Source organism: Sceloporus undulatus, chromosome 1 (assembly GCF_019175285.1).
Source record: "Sceloporus undulatus isolate JIND9_A2432 ecotype Alabama chromosome 1, SceUnd_v1.1, whole genome shotgun sequence".
In the NCBI taxonomy this organism is placed as follows: domain Eukaryota; kingdom Metazoa; phylum Chordata; class Lepidosauria; order Squamata; family Phrynosomatidae; genus Sceloporus; species Sceloporus undulatus.
This window is the reverse complement of record NC_056522.1, coordinates 349,955,877-349,974,817: the sequence shown is the minus strand read 5'-3', so window position 1 is coordinate 349,974,817 and position 18,941 is coordinate 349,955,877. Positions and strand designations below refer to the sequence as shown.

The 18,941-nt window shown below is 41.6% G+C and overlaps 1 protein-coding gene across 1 annotated transcript in view; it reads right to left on the bottom strand.

The window, feature by feature from the left end:
• SPATA7 (spermatogenesis associated 7) overlaps positions 1–16,322 on the bottom strand; it is an 87,036-nt gene extending 70,714 nt beyond the window's left edge. The window contains exons 1-2 of the mRNA XM_042460531.1: positions 16,095–16,322; positions 680–754 (exon numbers count right to left, since the gene is read on the bottom strand). Of these exons, the coding sequence (XP_042316465.1) occupies positions 680–754; positions 16,095–16,158 (139 nt within the window). The 5' untranslated portion in view covers positions 16,159–16,322. The remainder of the gene's footprint in view (positions 1–679; positions 755–16,094) is intronic.
• Positions 16,323–18,941: the final 2,619 nt, after the last annotated feature.

The window sequence follows — 18,941 nt, the reverse complement described above, 5'->3', positions numbered from 1 at the left end:
TAGAGCCATCATAGTGATGTTTCAGAGATGTAATGTTTAGCATTTAACAGCCATGGCAGAAAACCTATCTCTGCATATGAAAACAAGGTAAGATCCTCAAAACAGCTACCCCAGAATAGCCCCATTATGAAGTCAAGGTGACCACTCTGGAGTAGAGTTGCTGAAGTGGGGATGCTGCGAGCAGATTTCACACCAACCAAGAATGGAAAGATGCAAATGCCTGGTAAGAAAACTAGCTAATTTTTCATAAAGCAAATATTTAATTTCTAATTAGTAATCCCTTGAGAAAGGTTCCTCTGTACCAGAGGCACTATTGTATATAAGTACAACTGTTGAACTACAGTAATCCGTCTTTTAAGACAACTGTATTTAAAATATACATAGCCAAGTTACAGCATCTGTCTTCTCCACAAAGATATACTACTTAATTAGTTAAAAACAAGACCGCACACTGATGTAAACATATATACTGTACTAGCTGACACTATTGTGCTGAATAATGTTACTTGATTTTATGTAAGTTTGCTGGTCAGCCAAAAAGGTTTTAACTCTCAGTCAAACTACCATCTTACCACAAAGCATAAATACAAATCACTTTTAAGTTGACAACATAATGAACATTTTATGCAAAGCTATTTTTGATAAATCAGATTATTTACAGATCAATTGAACCACCTACCATTACTTTTAGTACTTAGATGTCCTTTGAATGGGCTCGCTGGGCCATACCTAGGTATGGCTTCGTATTCAATCACTGGAATACATCAAAAGGAAGGGAGAAGGAAGGAGAGAAGGAAGGAAGAAAAGACAGACAGTTAGAAGGAAACAAAAATACAGCTTCTAGAAAACAGAATACAGAACAGCTCATATTAAACACCACTGCTGTTTATTGAGATTACCTATTGTGTAAAACCTGAGTTTGTGGAAAATTAATCAAATTGTATGGCATGACCTTCATTTAATGTTATTACATCAAGAGGACAAGAGAACAGAATATCATGAATAGTAACTGATTAAAAATACATTTATTATGTGTTCAAGCCACATATTAAAGTATATGCCTATGTTTCAGCGGGATTAAATGTGCTTAACTCTGCATAAGATTGGACGGTAAATGAATATGAAGACAAATAACTTTTATTTTCACCTAGAAATGTTCATTTCTACTCCTGTTAGCCTTTTTTATAGCGAATTACTTTAACCTTGAGTTTCAAGCTATATAAGATCATGATTTGGGCTTCTGATAGAAGGAGTTTTTTTTACCAAACGGCAGGCAGTGTGGGAACACTCCTGCGGTGTAGCGACCAGATGCCACACGTCGAGGGAGCAGTAAAGAGCTGTAGAGGCGGCGAAAGTGATGCCCTTTTTCTGGTGCAAAAAGGCCAGACTGGGGCTGCAGGATGTGGTTGCTATGGCCCCAATCCAGCGCACAAAGGGGCAGCATGATGCTGCCCGTAAGTTTCTTTTATAAGGCTTTTAGGTACATACTTTCACCACTAAACATTGTGCAAAATTGCTGTCTCTCTAAATCTCATCTTAAAGCAGTATTTCCACACCATCTGTCCAATGTTCTCACATGTACTTAAAAGGTAAGATGCTCCTTACAAGACATATTTTGGAAAAAATTTATGTGAAGATCAGCACAAGACAATTGGGAAATTTTACAAAATTTTGTTAAAGACAGATCTAGAGGAAGAAGTGGTTAAAGAGGGAATGATTCACTGGGTGCAAAATGTGGGCCACATGATAGAATTAAAAAGATGGGAGAGTATCTAGTTGAAAGCTCCAAAATGCACAATAATTTAAGGGATTTTTTTTTATAAAATGTACTTTCATTGGTATATCACACCTGGAAAAAATTCAAAAATGTATAAAAATAAAGATAATATTTGTTAGAAATGCAAGTAGGAACCTGGAACCTTTTACCATTGTTGGTGATCATATAAGCTAGTAAAAATATACTGGAAAGACATTAATGAAACAATAAGTAAAATCTTGAATTTTAAGCTGTAAATGGACCCAGAATTTTATCTATTAAGCATGTTTGATGGAGAGCTAGAGAAGAAATATATGAAAATCCTTTTTATACAGTGGGCCTTTGTTATTCACTGAGGTTTGGTTCCAGGACCCCCCATGGATACAAAAATCCTATGGATACAAAAATCCATAAAGTCCCATTATATACAATGCAGAGTAAAATGGCATCTTTATATAAAATGGCAAAATCAAGGTTTGCCTACTGAAATTCATATACAAACTGTGGATGCTTGAATCCATGGCTAAAAATCCATGGAGGCTGACTGTATGACCACAACAATGGAAGCCCAGATTCACTTCTATTAATTGATGAAATTATATGATGTGATAGAAATGGACAAATTAACACAAATGCTAAGAGACAAAATATCAGCAACAATTGAAAAATGGAATCCAGTAATTAATTATTTAAAAGGAACATGGGAGGGGAGGCCACACTGATTATAACCTTATCTTAAATAGGTAAGGGGGAAAGAGGGAGAAATATACTTAAGAGGGAAAGAGAAAGAGAAGGGAAGGGAAGGAGAAGAAGAGAAGACAAGAGAAGGGAAAAAAGAGTAAACTGGAACAGAGTTTAGTTTGAAATTAGAAAAGAAGTAAAGATAGAATGAGCTTCGATATATACAACAGTAATAGAAAGTCAAGAAGATCAGAAATAAACAAACTGGTAGCTGACGAGAAGGAAGGTAGAATGAAGGTAGAAGTAAGTGAATGATGATCAGAGAATGTGAATTAGAAGGGTGAATGTGAAAAAGGGATTAGAAAAAGTAGGAAGTGAAGGAAGAGTGAGGAGAATGGACAGCAGGGTAAGAGGGGGAAACGATAGGAAGAATGTTTGGAAGAAGGAGAAAAGGGAAAGAGTGGATGGGAAATAGATATTAAGAGAAAGATTTTGGAAGGGAAATTAGTAGAAGGTAGTAGAAGGGAAGATGAGGAGTTAGAAGGAGTTAGGAGAAGGGGAGAATAAGGGAATGGTTGAGAAGTGTGGAAAGTAAGTTGGATGGAGGGGTGACTGATGTTTAATAATGGTGGAAGTAGTAATATTAAAATACCATGGATATGTCAAATACAACTGGAAGTAATATCATTTTACTGTAATATGTTTTAAGTTGAATCAGTATATTGATGTAAAGTTAGATTGTATAGTATATATTACTGATTATTTTTATTGATGAAAAAGTTGTATGTTGTGTAGTGTTAATTAACAAAATTTATTTTTTTAAAAAAAATATGTGATGCTTCATTGTGTGGGCTCTTTCACATGCTTTTAACTGTTCCATGTTCCATTTTGTATAAACAAAACCAAAACTAGAGGGGATATAGAAAGTTTCCATAAAAATAAATAACAAATAATATTCCCCAGAAAGTTTCAACAGATCCTTTAAGGAACTGATGTAGTCATTACTTTCTAAGCATTTACCCATTAGGCTACAGTGTTTTTAGGCTACAGTGACTTCTGTACGAAGAAATAAGAGGCTGCTCTATATAATGCAACAACTTAGTGAATGTACAGATGAATCCTATTTTGCCCTCGAGTCGACCTCAATTCATAGTGACCCTGTGGGTGAGATGTCTCCTAGTCTTCCACTGCTCTGCTTAAGTTTTGCAGATTCATGCCAATGACCTCTTTAATTGAGTCTAGCCATCTGGTGTGCAGTCTTCCTCTTTCTTCTGCCCTCAATCTTTCCCAGCATTATTCTTTTTTAATGAGTTGTGCCTTCTCATGTTGTGGGCAAATTACAACAGCCTCAATTTGATCACCTTAGCTTCTAGGAGTATTTCAGGTACCCATTTGTTTGTCTTTTTGGCTGTCCACAGTATCCTCAGCACTCTTTTCCAGCACCATATCTCAAATGAGTTTATTTTCTTTTTATCCACTTTTTTCATTGTCCAGTTCTCACATCGATACACAGTGATAGGGAATACCATGGCTTGGACAATTCTAACTTCAGTGCTCAGTTGTGTATCTTTACTCTTTAGGATCTTCTCTAGCTGTTTCATGGCTGCCCATCCCATGCCTGGTCTTCTTATCTCTTGGTTGCAGCCTCCGTTCTGAACAATGCTTGATTCAAGGTACAATAAACCTTTTAGCTATTTTGATTTTTGAACATGGAATGCTGTTACCTTCCTACCGAAGTACCTATCTACTTGCACTTTTACATGCTTTCAAATTGCTAAATTGGCAGAAGCTGGGACTATTGACGGGAGCTCACCCCATCACGTGGCACCTGGGCTTTGAACTGCCAACTTTCTGACCTTACGATCATCAGAAATGGTGTCTTCACCACTAACCCACCACATCCCGGAGCACCTGTTATGTACAAGTGCAAATTAAAATATGTGCATGATATGCCAGAAATGAAGTATGAAATTATTTCTCTCTCGACCATTTATTTCCTCATGTGCAAAACTGAAAACAATTGCCTTTGTACATTCAGCACATAGTATATATGTGTGTCTGACAGAGGCTTTGGGGATTTCTTTGATACCATTCTTCTTAAAGCTACAGCTTATAAAAGAAGTGGCACAAATTCTCGTGTCTGTGAGGTAAAGGAAATATTTTCTACTGAGAATGCCTCTAGGCATACCTGTGTGAGTGGGGCTATGTCCTACAAAGAAGAGGTTCGGGAAGCACAGGAGATGATACATGGGAGCATGCCATTTACATGACGCTTTACTATAAATAGTGCCAAACAAGAAGAACTGGGCCAAGAAGGAGAGGACAGAATCAGCTCCTTCCGGCAGTCCAGTTCAGGACTATGGCAGCATAGGCAGCAGCCTGGATCAGGACCAGGCATGTGTGGTTGCTGCGGCCCTGGTACAAATGGTGCTGGAGCAGACGCTCCATCCAGGACATCTGTTTTAGCCCTATGATGACGACCACAAATAAAATAGGAAAAGGGAGAGAGGGAATTAGAAGAGGCAGCATAAATAAAATCTATACTGTATTTGGATCTGGCCTCATGCTGCTCACCTGACGAGACAGGCGGCAGCATGGGATGATTGTAATTTATAATGGTTGTTTTAATCTTATGTTTATGTATTTTGTGTGTCTAAATGGTCTTATGTGTTCAGTATATATTGTATTTTAATCTTTATTGTACCCCACCTCAAGCCTTAGGGAGAGGCAGGTAAGAAATAATAATAATAATAATAATAATAATAATAATAATAGAATGATATACGAAAAGCTATGTAAAATTGAATCTGTAAGGTTCTGTTTTATCTTTATTTCAGTGTAAATCTTACAGAAGACAGTATTTTGATATACACCAAGATTTAACATAATGAACATTTGGAGGGAGCATTAACACAACGTCTGGCTTCGTTGACATTAGGAAGAGAGATTGGTTGAACACATTACTGTTTTAAAATTTAAATTGTTTTAAATTGGTTAAATTGGATGGGATGGAAATATTTTAACAAATCCAATAAAATAACCATGCTGTGTTTGCAGTTTGCTTATGTATAACTAATCTTGAATTAGAAGAACTGGAATAGTATGGGAGAAACAGTGATTTTAATTAAGGCAGGTATCAGTTTCTGCCACATGTGCTGTGGAAAACCTTTTTAATCCATTAAATAGATAAAGAGTACTAATGCATTTATCACGGAGGATTACATGTTCTTTTACTCTTTTAAAGCAAAAACTGTCATGTGCTGGAAAATATAAGGTGAGCTATTTATGGTAAAGCTCTAAAAATAATTTAATTTCATTGTCCCTTTATTTATCTTCAGCACTGTTACAATGTGATTTTCAAAATGTTCACAACTTTTGTTTCTTGCTTTGGATCCAGTACATGCGCTGTAAGTCTATATAAATTTTGGTTATTTTCTATAGGAAGTACAAATTTCTCCTTGTAGTGATTGGTTCAATAGATGGAACACTCTTGTAGTCACTGGTTTTTGAGTCTGTGTTAATGCTACGAATACCATGTTGGCACACAGTGTTAGGAAAATGGATCAGTCCTCTAGTTTTATAGGTTCTCTTTTCTGCTCCTCTTAGGTATCTCTCTAAGCATGCTGTAGGCAATCCTTATTCATTCCCATTTCTTCCGCCACCCCTGACCCTGGCCAGATTGCTCAAAATATCTATAAACATGGTTATTAAGCATTTATCCTCACAACACCAGAACATGATTTGCTTAAAGCAACCAACCACATTGGGGTTCAGAGCTAATAGACAGTTCCATTACAAAATGCGAACACAATTCTCACAATATTTTAAAATGTATATCCCACCTTCTGCAGCTTTGGAAAGTGGTTTACAACCTAGATTAAAAGGAAGTGTAGCAAAACTATCTGGAAGGCTCACTACAGAGCCACCAACATGACCGCCAAGCTAATCTATAATGTTAGTATCTTCAGCTTCCAGACAATGCCTAGGGCAGTGATGGTGAACCTTTTATGGGCCAAGTGCCCAAACTGCAACCCAAAACCCACTTATTTATTGCAAAGTGCCATGTCCCTCTGACTTTTTAGTAGCAAACTCTTGCAAACTCTGTGCTGGGGCGTTGGCACATGTGCCCACAGAGAGGGCTCTGAGTGCCACCTTTGGCACTCGTGCCATAGGTTCGCCATCACTGGCCTAGGGTAAGGTACAGTTTAATACTTAGAAGAGTTCAGTAGGAAGTAACACAGCTGCTAGTTCAACCACCACATTAGAAGTTTAATAATAAGCACTTGGGCAGACAGGATCACAGAGTTGGCAAAAGGCAGTAACAATAACCCAGTGGTCCCTGGCTTTGGAGATGGATTTATCAGTTTCAATTAAGTGATCTTGTTGAAGGTCACAGAGAGCACCCTTGTACCTGAGAATATATATCCCGGGGCAGCAGTGTTAGTCATGCAGCAAAACAAAATTCAAAAAACACATCACGGTGATAATTTTATTAGATGAGCCAAAAGGTGCAAAATACGCAAGCTTCCGAAGCTCACCAACTGCAGATTTTAAAAGTCATTTTGAATGTTTTAACATCCATTCATCATTAAGAAACCTATGAGCTTCAAATGCTTGCATAATGTAATTTGCATTTTTAGTTGGCCAAACAAGAAGGGAAGGAAGTAGGAGAGCAGAAGAGAATGGTAACCTTCAAGGGCCCTTGCGCAGACCAATGAGGCTCCCTAAACTCTGGTGGTTGTCCACTCTGAGCTTGTCAGGATGGGTCCTACCATTAGGCAGATTCAGGCAACTGCCTAAGACGTCAAATGGTAGGCGGCATTGGTGGAAACTCCCCCTTGTTCAAAAGATAGAGCTCTGTATCCCATGTGGCTTCTCCTTCAGTCTTTCAGTCTGTATATGGAACAGGGGAAGAGATTTTGCATTTTGCTTATGGCAGCAAAATTACTTTATCTGGCTTTGTATCTAGTCTAAAATGACTGTACAGTTGTCCCTCCACATTTGTGGATTTGACTTTTGCGGATTTGATTATTCACGGTTTTTATTAATATGTTATCTCTAGGAATATCTGGATCCTCCAGCGCAACTCTATGGTCAACTTTTACCAAAAGTTGGACTGAAGGACTTAGATATTCCTAGATAGAACACTCCACTAGGCATTTGTAACTCTTCCAGTGCAATTTTATGGTCAGTGTCCAGCAGATATAGACCACAGAGTTGCACTGGAGGACCTAGAGGTTCCCAGAGATACGTTCTCTCGGGTAGAAAAAAAATTCTTTATTTGCGTTTTCCCCATTTTCACAGGGGTCCTGTGCCCCTAACCCCGGCAAATGTGGAGAGATCACTGTAGTTACTTCAATATGCTCAATAGTTCTCTTCAATATATCCCTTGGTTTCAAGTGTCTGCCTTTAATTTTAAAAACAATTTTAATTCAAGTGTGAAAAATAAAGCATTATTGTGAGATATAGCCATCTAACTACCAGTCTCCCAGTTTCTCTTATCATTCTACAGCATGACAGAAATATCTACAAGCTCACCTCAACCAGAAAGCAAATTTTGTACAAGATAAATATCTGTAAAGTACAAGAGCAGGGGTAGGCAAACTGCGGCCCGCGGGCCGGATGCGGCCCGGCGAGGCCTTGGGACTGGCCCAGCCAGGTCCTGCCGCCGATTGCTGCCGGGGCCTTTGGCCTCTCGCGCGCAGGGGCAAGGGGGGCAATTGTCTATAGACGCCTCAGAAACATGCATTTATATTAACATTTTTAAAAGAATCAGCAATTATTTTTGCGTGTCCTCCACTTTAAAAAAAAAAGTGTCCACCATTTGAAAATGTTGTCCTACATTTGTCCCGGTTTATTTATTTATTTAAATTTTTTTTTAATTAATTATTTTTTGGCTTCGGCCCCCCAGTTGTCTGAGGGACAGCAACCCGGCCCCCGGCTCAAAATGGTTGCCTACCCCTGTACAAGAGTCACACAAAGAAGGCAAGTCATAGGCTGAATAAGAAGACAAGACACTAATGACAAATTACTTTTACAGTACAAATGGGCAAATTTCTTCTTCGATTCAAATGTGCCAATCAGTTAAATCTTGAACATGAGCAAAAGATCAAGACAAGCTGAAGGGGGGGGGGAGCAAGACAACTGATCCTTGTAATTCATCCATGTGAAAAACTAGAATTCATTCCAGTATACAGGCCTGATTTAGAGAGAGAGGTAAAACTGCATGGATATATAGGCATATAACACCATGCATGTGTCCTTCTGAATTTACCCTGGTTACAGGGTTGCTCATGATTTACAAAGCTCTAAATGCTATGAAATTCATGGGGTCATCATTAAGTCCATGGTCTAGCATATCATGCTTTCACATAAATGACCTCTACCATTCTCTTGGTAAATGTCCCATTAATCTGATTAACGTAGTTGGAATCTGGATCAAAGCCTCTCTGTTTATAGTTGCAGGATTTATTAGGGGGCTTGTACCACATTGATGTTCATCTCTATATGCCCTTAAAAAGCTGGTAAAAACATCTTCAGTTAAGGAGACAACAGTAGTTTTTCCTGGTGGGCAGGACTTTGACAAGAATTTATAACAACGTGGGTTGTTTTATTGTGCGCTTATTGTTTCATGCAGGAATCTTCTGAATAGGTTGTTGCTGTTGTTGTTGTATGCCTTCAAATCATTTTCGACTTACGGAGACTCTAAGGCAAACCTATCACAGGGCTTTCTAGGGCTGAGAGTGTGTGACTCATCCAAGGTAATCTAATCAGTTTCATAATTTTGAACCCTGGGAAACTAACTTTTGATAAGCATATTTCTTGCTTTCAGTTATTAACACTAACTGACTACTATAAAGATCTGTAAGACCTGTATCATCTTGCTCAGCCCCTTGAAAATTTAGTTAGTCTTGAAGATGCTGCCACAGTTCTTTTTTCCTTTTCCCCACTTTCCCTTCCTTCCTCTTTTTTATGCTGCAAGAAACTTACTTGGCTATTTCTTTAGAAAACTAGCACCGTGGAAATATCAGACACCAGTCTCTTCAAAGGCTAGATTTTAAAATTACTTCTACTCCAAAAATTGGCTAAAAGAAGGCCACAGCTGGACAAACAGGTTTCTCTTAGTCTATACCCAGCATAAAAATGATAGACTGAAAGAGAATAAATATATTTACAGGTATTTGTGCCTTCCATCTCCTTCACTCATCCTGCAGTTCTCTGGTGACTTGCTAAATGGTAGCATTAACATGAATTGAAAAATGAGAACCAAACGTCATAATAATAATAATAAATTTATATCCCGCTTTTTGTTTCCACAATCAAAGAAGTGTACAAACTTTTAAAAAAATACAATTCCCCCCCTTAAAAAGGATTAAACAATTCCATCCATTAAAATTACAGATGATAAAAATCTTCATGACCGCAACCCAGCTATCCAACTCACATAAAACTCTTCAATAATTCTAATGGTTGGCCAACCAGTATTATTTAGAGCATTAATACTCCACTCTTCAGCCAAAACACTCCCAGAGAAGTTTTAAAATTGTTAATTTGACAGTTATCAGGCTTAAATACTATAAAGGCATCAGATTCTGTATGGTCTTGGAAGCTAAGCAGGGTTATACCTGATTAGCATTTGGATGGGAGTCCACCAACAAATGCCAAGTGCGGTATTCTTAGTTTAGGAAAACTTTATGTCGAAAGGTAATTTGAAAGTGCACACACACACACTATCAGGCTTACAATCTATCACAACAGGTAAGGAAAAGGGGATGGCAATGGAGAAGGTAATTAAAATACTGGCTGCTTTTCTCTTCCTCAAAGGGCACAGAAGTGACAACTGCAACAGAGGAGGCCTACCAGTTGTTGGGACCAAGGCACAAAAGTGCACTAACACTCAAAGTCCAAGACAGTGTCCAAAACACAAGGTTTCATTCCCTGCTGCAAAAGTCAACTTTGCTTTGTGGCTAGTTTTAATAGGTACAGAGGTGCCTGAGTATATGTCAGTTTTTTGCCTGATGAATAATTCCCCCACCGATGAAACTACAGACTGAAGTTAAAATTTTGCAAACTTACTTAAGCTAAAAGGGCTTGAAAATTCAACTGCAAAGTGAATACAGGGCTCAGTATCTTGCTTCATTCTCTGACCCATTCAGATGATCCTGCTGACTGTGAAGTATAAATTGAGTCCCCCTTGCTGAAGTCAGCAGAAGAGAGAAGCTGGACCATAAAAGAATTGGCAGCTGGAAGCTTAGTTCCACATTTCACTGTGAATGATATGGGCTGTTTCATGGACAAAGAAAAGTTGGGCCAGGTACAGACCGCCCAAAAACAACGGTCTGCAGGCACCCATTTTAACTCCGGAGGGATGCTGCAGCCGCTACACTGCCAACGTCCATCCGGAGTTAAAAGAACCCGGTGGTTTTTTTTTTGGTTCTTTTACCGGCGCCCGGGTTATGTTATTAGTGCACTAATGGCGCACTCGTGACTTAATGGATGCACCATGACATGTGGATGCTATGCGACCGTTACGTGAAAATGGTGGTGGCTGTGCAGATGGGATGCCGCTATTACATACTAGGGGAACCCTAGTATCACCGCAGCCATGCCCCTTTCGGCCCGTCTGTCTCGGGCCTTGGATTCAGCACTCATATTTGTACATATTAGCACCTCACACCTATTATATACAACAAGCTCCCAAATACTATACAATCATCTCCCTTTTAAAAGTCTTTATATGCCTGCTTAGCCTCCCTTTCCTCATCCTCTGTAAGATTTTTAACAGCATCAGCATTGGGAGCATGGTGAAGGAGGACTGGAGAAACAGATTTTCAGTGCCAGGTTGCAGCAGCATGTCTGCAGTAAACAATGCAATGAAGTTTAAGGTGGGAAAAATGAGGCTTTTACTCTAGCCAATCCTACTGAAGCTGTGTGTGTCTGCCCAAAATAGGGAAAGCAAACAGCAGTTCCTGACAGAATCCTTTTTTAAGCATGCATTAAATGTAAAAGGAGGGGAACAGATTAGTCTGCCTTACCAAGCAACCCACAATATGTTTTTTAAAGAGCATAGATTATAAATTTGGCTACCAAAACAGAAATCATAAGAAAGGTGGAGGGTGGTGGAAAAAATGTCTCTGGATACATTTTGAAAGACCCTTTCAGGGGATCTCTAGAAGGTTGAAAAAGTTTTTGTTTACTCATGCAAGGCTTACCTGATCTGGTTGTTCCCTTTCACATGTGCATATTGTTAGTTTTGGATAAAAAATTTGCTGAAATGTATTGAATTGCTCTTTTTTGTAGTGTAGGAACCCATCTGTGTGTCAGGGATGTAGACAGGATTTGGGGAAGGGGGGGTCCAGACTAAGTGCCACCATTATGAGGTTTGGGCACAGCGGCGCAGCAGCATGCACCATTCACTGTATCTAATGGAAGGGGGCTCTGGACCCCATGGACTCTGCCCCTTGGCTACGTCCCTGCATGTGTGTGTGTGTATATAATGTGAATGTGTCTGTATACTTCTTTTCGTGTGAAATATAGCCTACAGCAGCTACTATTCCATGGCAGTCCCCCTTCCAAGTACAAACCAGGCCTGGTCTTGCTTAGCTTCCAATATTGGACAGAATCAGGTGCATTTCAGAGGAGGGCTGTGGCAAAGCATCTCTGAGTATTCTTTGCCCAAGAAAATGCTATGAAATTCATGCGGACATCATTAAGTCCTCAGGGGACTTGCAGCCACCAATTCATGTTGTTAACTGCCCTTGCGTTGATCCCGACTCATGGGGACCCTGTGGATGAGACATATCCAAGACTCCCTATTTTCCTGCTTTGGTCCTGTAACTTTATACCTGTGACCTCCTTGAAAGAGTCCATCCATCTAGCATGCACCCTTCCTCTCTTTCTAGTTCCCTCCACTTTTCCTAGCATTATTGTCTTTTCCAATGAATCGTTTTTTCTCATGAGGTGACCAAAATATGACAGCCTCAACTTCATCATCCTGATTTCTAGGGAGATTTCAGGGTCGATCTGCTCTAGGACCCATTTGTTTGTCTTTTTGAGTGTCCACGGTATCCTCAGCACTTTTCTTCACCACCACATCTCAAATTAATTGATTTTCCTCCTTTCCACCTTCCTCACTTTCCAGTTCTTGCATCCATACTTGGTAAAAGGGAAAACAGTGGCTTGTATGATTCTAACTTTCATGCTCAGTTTTATATTTTTACATTTTAGGATCTTTTCCAATCCTTTCATAACTGCCCTCCTCATTCCTAGTCTTCTTATTTCTTGACTGCAGCCCCCATTCTGATCAGTGTTTGATCCTAGGTATGGGAGCTCTTTTACGATTTCAATTTTCCCTTCATATAAACATATTCCAGCCCACTTTACAAGCAGAATGTACAATTAACTCAATTACATGACAGAGCCACATACTGAAAGAATTAAAACAAAAGCCTTCTCCATCACCAAATATGATATCATGTCTGCATACAGCTTAAACATAGCAAATATTTATCTATGATGTGCAGATGGGAGGCACCTTTACTCATAGCACTGCAGAAAGATGGTCTGGCCACACACATGTTATATGAACATACACACCTGCATTATACCAATTTAGTAAATCTAACTCATTCTAGACTAGTCTAATCTATTATCTTCTACTCTTGTCTGATAGCGCACCAAAGAAGAAGCGAAATACAGCCATACTGTGAATCTTTCAACTGGAAATACCTTATACAAAACCACTGCTCTACCACAAAGGTTTGGGCGTTCTCCTTGTGTGCATAACCTCCTTTAGTTTGTGTTACAATAAACTTGAGACAATTTCTACAGGAGAGCTTTCGTACCGTTTCATTATCAAACAGAATACATCAAAATAAAAGGGCAGTGTTGCTAGTGAAAGAATATCCTTAGTTTGATTTGTGTTTGAGACTAACCAGGCATCTGTAGTGGAGGCCAAAATACAAGTTTATTTCAGGTTTATTTGCATTTGGGAAAAGAACAATAAACTTTGGGGAATACAAGTCCACACATAATTTTGCAGAATTTATCCCCTACAATTTGATTCATCCACCTCTAAGCAGTTCTTCGACAAATGTGTGTCAGCAGTGGCCTATAACAACAAAAAACCTGCAAGATAAATACAAGAGTGCACAGTACTACAAATAACAAAACCACCAGCAAAAAACAAATGGGGTTTTCCTTAACCAAATAAAGGTCCAAAACACACTGCAGAAGTAATCCAGTTTGAGACTGCTTTAACTGCCTTAGCTCAATCCTAGGCAATTCTGGGAACTGCACTTTTGTGAGACATTTACCTTTCTCTGCCAGAGAGCTCTGGTGCCCCAATAAACTACAATTCCCAGGTACAATGTTTTGGACCAAAATCAACAACAGAGGAAATACCAGCAAAATCTGAAACAAATCTATGGAACACTTGACTTCGTCCTTCATTGCGGAGTAGTGGTTTGAATGTGGGGCTATGACTCCGCAGACCAGGGTTCAATTCCCTGCTCAGCCATGAAACCCCACTGAGTGATCTTGGGCAAGTCACACTCTCTCAGCCTCAGGCAATGGCAAACTTCTGAACCAATCTTGCCAAGAAAACCCCATAATACGGGCTTTTCATGCCCTAGAAGAGTTTATCACATGAAGGAGATTGGGACTGTATCCCATGAATATCCTGAAAAAATTGCGTAATTACTTGTAATGATTTCACACGATGCTGCACAAAACCCGTCATTAAAGTGGCCACAAAGAAGCATTAACACACATCTTTTTACTTTCGGGATTTCAGTGACAATGCATTCCCGATACTGTTTTACTTGCGCAATGGCGTGTGATAATCGTTCACAGTGACTCGCCATTTCTGCCTCATTTGCAGGATGCTTTAAACGCATGCTTTAATCTCTCTTTAATGTTGAAATCAGCCCCAGTTGTGATAAACTCCAGAGTTGCCTTAAGCTGGGAACAACTTTGAAGGCACATGACACAAACGCCAGTGTGGTATAGTAGTTTGAGTGCTGGACTAGGACCCTGGAGACCAGGATTTCATTCCCAGTTCGTCCATGAAACCCCATAGGTTGATCCTGGGCAAGTCACACTCTCTCAGCTTCAGGCAATGGCAATGACAACGGCAAACCTCTGAACCAATCTTACCAAGAAAACCCCATGATAGGGGTTTTTAATGTCTTAGGGTTGCCTTAAATTGAGAATGACTTTGAAGTCACACAACACACAGGTAAGCAGCCAGTGTGGGATTGTGGTATGAAAGCTGGACTAGGACTCTGGAGAGACCAGGGTTTGATTCCCAGCTTGGCTATGGGAACCTACTGGGTGACCTTGGGCAAGTCACACTCTCTCAGCCTCAGCGGAAGAAGGCAATGGCAAAAAAACCTGAACCAATCTTACCAAAAAGAACACCCACAATAGGTTTTTTTTTAAACGCCTTAGGGTTGCCTTAAATTGGGAATGACTCTGAACACACACACACACAAAGAATCATAAGGTTGGAAGAGACCACAAGAGCCATCCAGTCCAACCCCCCTGCCATGCAGGAACTCCCAATCAAAGCACCCGACAGATGGCCATCCAGCCTCTAAAAGCTAGAACAACAACAACACACACGCACACAGGTAGAGAGCCAGTGTGGTGTAATGGTTTGATTGTCGGACTATGGCTCTGGAGACCCGGGTTTGACTCCCAGCTCGGCCATGGGAACCCACTGGGTGACCTTGGGTGAGTCATGCTCTCTCAGCCTCAGAGGATAGCAACTCTCCATGAAGGAGAGGGTCTCCTTGGGGTTGCAAATGCCTTGAAGGGAAACCACCATAAAGCAATGGAGCCTTCCTAAGAAGAGATGAGGAGCAGCCAGTCTCCTCAACTCTCTCTCTGCAAGAACTGTGATGGAGAGAAGTGCATGCTGGGAATCTCCCACGCTCCTGGTTGGCTAAGGCAGGCGCGTTCTAGAACGTTCTCCTCTGTCCAAAGTCCCTGGGAATGGAATGTTCTAGAATGCAGAGAGAGATGAGAGAAGCCTAGGCTGCCTTCTCCACACTGGAGAAATAATGCGGTTCGACACCGCTTTTAATGTCTCTGGCTCAAGGCTATGGAATTCTGGGAATTGTAGTTTGTTGTGGCACCACAGCAGAACTACAACCTCCCCCAAAACACACACACACACACACACACACAGGGTGACCAAGTGTCCTCATAAACCCTCAAAGGAGGACAAATGTAGGGCAAAATATGTGTGACCTTACCAAATAAAAGCTAAAAAAGAAGCACTCATAATATTAGGAAGCAGGAAGCCACTAGGCATCCCCGCCCAGAGGGCTTCTATCTTGCCCTGCTCCAAAGGGAGGACGCTTTGGAGGACGCCAAGGTGGAGATGGAGGAGGTCCTGTCCTGGAAAAAGGAGGAGGAGGCGGCGTCTGGCCCCCCTGAAATAAAAGCTGAGAAAATAAGTAAACTAAATGAACTAAAGTATTTATTTAGAAAGTAAATAAAAGCTTAGCTGAAACTCTCCCACAAGAGAGAGAAATAGACGGGCCATGCTCAGTATGGAGGGCGGTTTTGGGGAATCCCTCCTGGGCAGAAGGCGGGAATGGAGCATGGAGGACGCGTCCTGGAAAAGGAGGACGGCGCGTGGTTCTCCTACCTGGGCTCCTCCTCCTCCTGTTCCTCCCGCCGCCGCCGTCGCCGTCCTCTATCCTGACTCCCATCCTCAGGGCCCGGCTCCCAGGGCAGGGCGGGGCGGGGTGGGGCAGGGCAGCCAGGAAAGGCCGGGGCAGGCCAAGGCTGGGCCTGGCTGGCGGTAGGCGCTGGGCCCCGCTGCTATGGCGACCGCGGTGGCTCTTTGCGGCCTCGTCCGCCTCTAGTGACGCCCCTCAGAGAGAGCAGCCAGAGGAGAGAGAGGCCTAACGCTGGCGCCTTGGTCTGGATGGGAGCCACTTCAGGGGCGATTAGAGAGGCCCAGGATGGAGGAGGAAGGAAGGAGGCCCCTGTCTCCATGGAGTCAGAAGCCAGCCTTTGTTGCTGTTGTTGAGTTCAAAGACATAGCCGTGTTAGTCTCAGGAATCAGTATTTACACAGATCTTCTTGGAGCACCTTTGGAACTCATTGAACGACAGAAGTTGGCAGCAGGAGCTTTGCTAGACTTCAGCCTCCTTCCTCAGATGCATCGATCTCATGCTGCCAACTCCTTTCTTTCAGTGAGTCTCAGAGGTGCTACAAGATCTCTTTACATTATCATGGTTATTATTATTATTATTATTATATCGAAATGAATCTGAGGAAGTAGACTGGAGTCTAGGAAAGCTCCTGCTGCCAACTCCTTTCTTTCAGTGAGTCTCAGAGGTGCTACAGGATCTCTTTACTTTGCTGTTGTTGTTGTTGTGTGCCTTCAAGTCATTGCCAACTTATGGTGACCCTAAGGTTACTCTATCCTGGGTTTTTCTTGGCAAGCTTTGTTCAGAGGAGTTTTGCCATTGCCTTCCCCTGAGGAGGCTGAGAGTGTGCCTTGCCCAAAGTCACCCAGTGGGTTTTATACCCAAGTGGAGGATCAAATCCTGGCCTCCAGAGTCCTAGTCCAAGGTTCAAAGCAATATGCCAGACTGGCAGTCTGCCGCTCTGAAGAAAAAGGCTGAATATCTCACAAAATTACTAATCCCAGAATTGCCTAGAATTGAACCATGGCGCTTAAGGTTGCGAGTTCAAAGCCAGCAAAAGGGCTGAAGCTTGACTCAGGCTTGCATCCTTCCGAGGTTGCTAAAATGAATACCCAGATTGTTGGGGGCAATTAGCTTGCAGTTGTAAACCGCTCAGATGCTGTTAATTCAGTATGAAGCGGCATATAAATGAAGCTGTTTGTTTTTGTTTGTTTAAAGCAGTGTCAAACTGCATTGTTCCTGCAGTGCAGATGTAGCCTGGGGGCCCATTCAGACTGACCTTTTTGTCCTGGAAGGAACTGGGAAGATTCGGTTTCCGCCCCCCCCCCCCCCCCAATCCCTCCAGAAGCAAGTGCTGACTACCAATCAGGATATTTTAACCCTGAATGCCCTCTCAGAGAAATCAGGTCAAATGTGAAAGTGCCTTGCTTGTCAATCAAATTTAGTTCCGCGCTCGTCACAGGTGACGTTTCCTGCACTCATTGGGCAATCTGGACGTGTGCTTCCCCCCTCCTTTTTTAAAAAAACCAGGCGCCAGTATGCACATATTTTGTCAAATTAAAAACCTCTTGTGTGTGTGTGATGTGGGTATTTGGGTCAGTGCAGGTTATGATCTTCCCTTGGCCCCGTTTTCAACCCCCAAATGCAAGCCAATGCCATCTCTGCATCCTGCATCCTCCCTCCTTGCCACCCCAGAATGCCTCATACACAAATAATAATAATAATAATAATAATAATAATAATAAATTAATTCCTCACCTCGAAATGCCAGAAAAGGATTCCATGCTACTCCTGAATTCCTCAGAGACAGTAGCAAAAGCATTCTGTATCAATTTGCCAAAGCATTTGCAAAGGAAAAGCCTCTTGCAAAGTGCTCTTTGCAGCATTTCCTTATTGCAAAGAACATGCGCATAGTTTGTCAATAATAATAATAATTAAAAGAGATAAAGCTGCCTGGTGCGAAAGGGAGGCTTGCTCAGTCCTGTGCCCTCCCTCTGACCTGCACTGAATTGACCCTCTGTCCTGCTCCTTCCTTCTCCTCCTTCTGCTCCATTACAGAATGCCCTCCATGGCCCCCTTCTTCCCCCCCGGCTCCTTCTTCATCCTCCTCCTCCTCTGTCACTTTCTCCAGTTCCCCCTCTGCCCTCCCTCTGACTGTCCTTTGCAGCCCCTGTCAGTCACCCCGATTCCTCTTTTTTGCATCCTGTCACCCCGATTACCCCTTTTTCCATCCTTCCTCCAGCTCCGTCCTCCTCCTCCTCCTCCTCCTTCGCCCTGATGAGGGGGAGGGAATGCTCTGCCCACTGCCCTCCCTCTGACCTAAATCCCTCCTCTGAACTTGCCCCGATTTTTCAAAAGAGACTGCTTTTACCCCGATTCCAAATGACGCGCGCCAAAGGGCATTTGTCACGAAACGGTTGTGCATGCCTCGAATTCGATTGTGAGAGATTTGGGGCCAATATGAACTTCACGTGCAAGAATCAATTCCTGATCTGGGGTAACAGGTAGTCTGAATGGCCCTAGGATTACAGTCTTAGGGTTGGAATAAACCTCCCTCCCAGTGAGCATTTGTATTGAGGGCTGTGTTGCATGAGATTGGTCCTATGCTTGCTTTCCTGATAGTGGGATCACACTGCATATTGTTTTGCAAAAGAGGAGGCACGCTATGTCCTGGGACAGTTTGCAATCTCCCTGACATTACAAGCTGTTCGAATTTTTGTACACTCTTTCTCAGCTGGCAACATGTGGTAAATCATTGAGGGAGTTCAAAGTCCTGTATATATTACTGTACATGGAGAAGAGTGCTTGCTTTAGAGCATTTCTGAATAAGTTGTTCC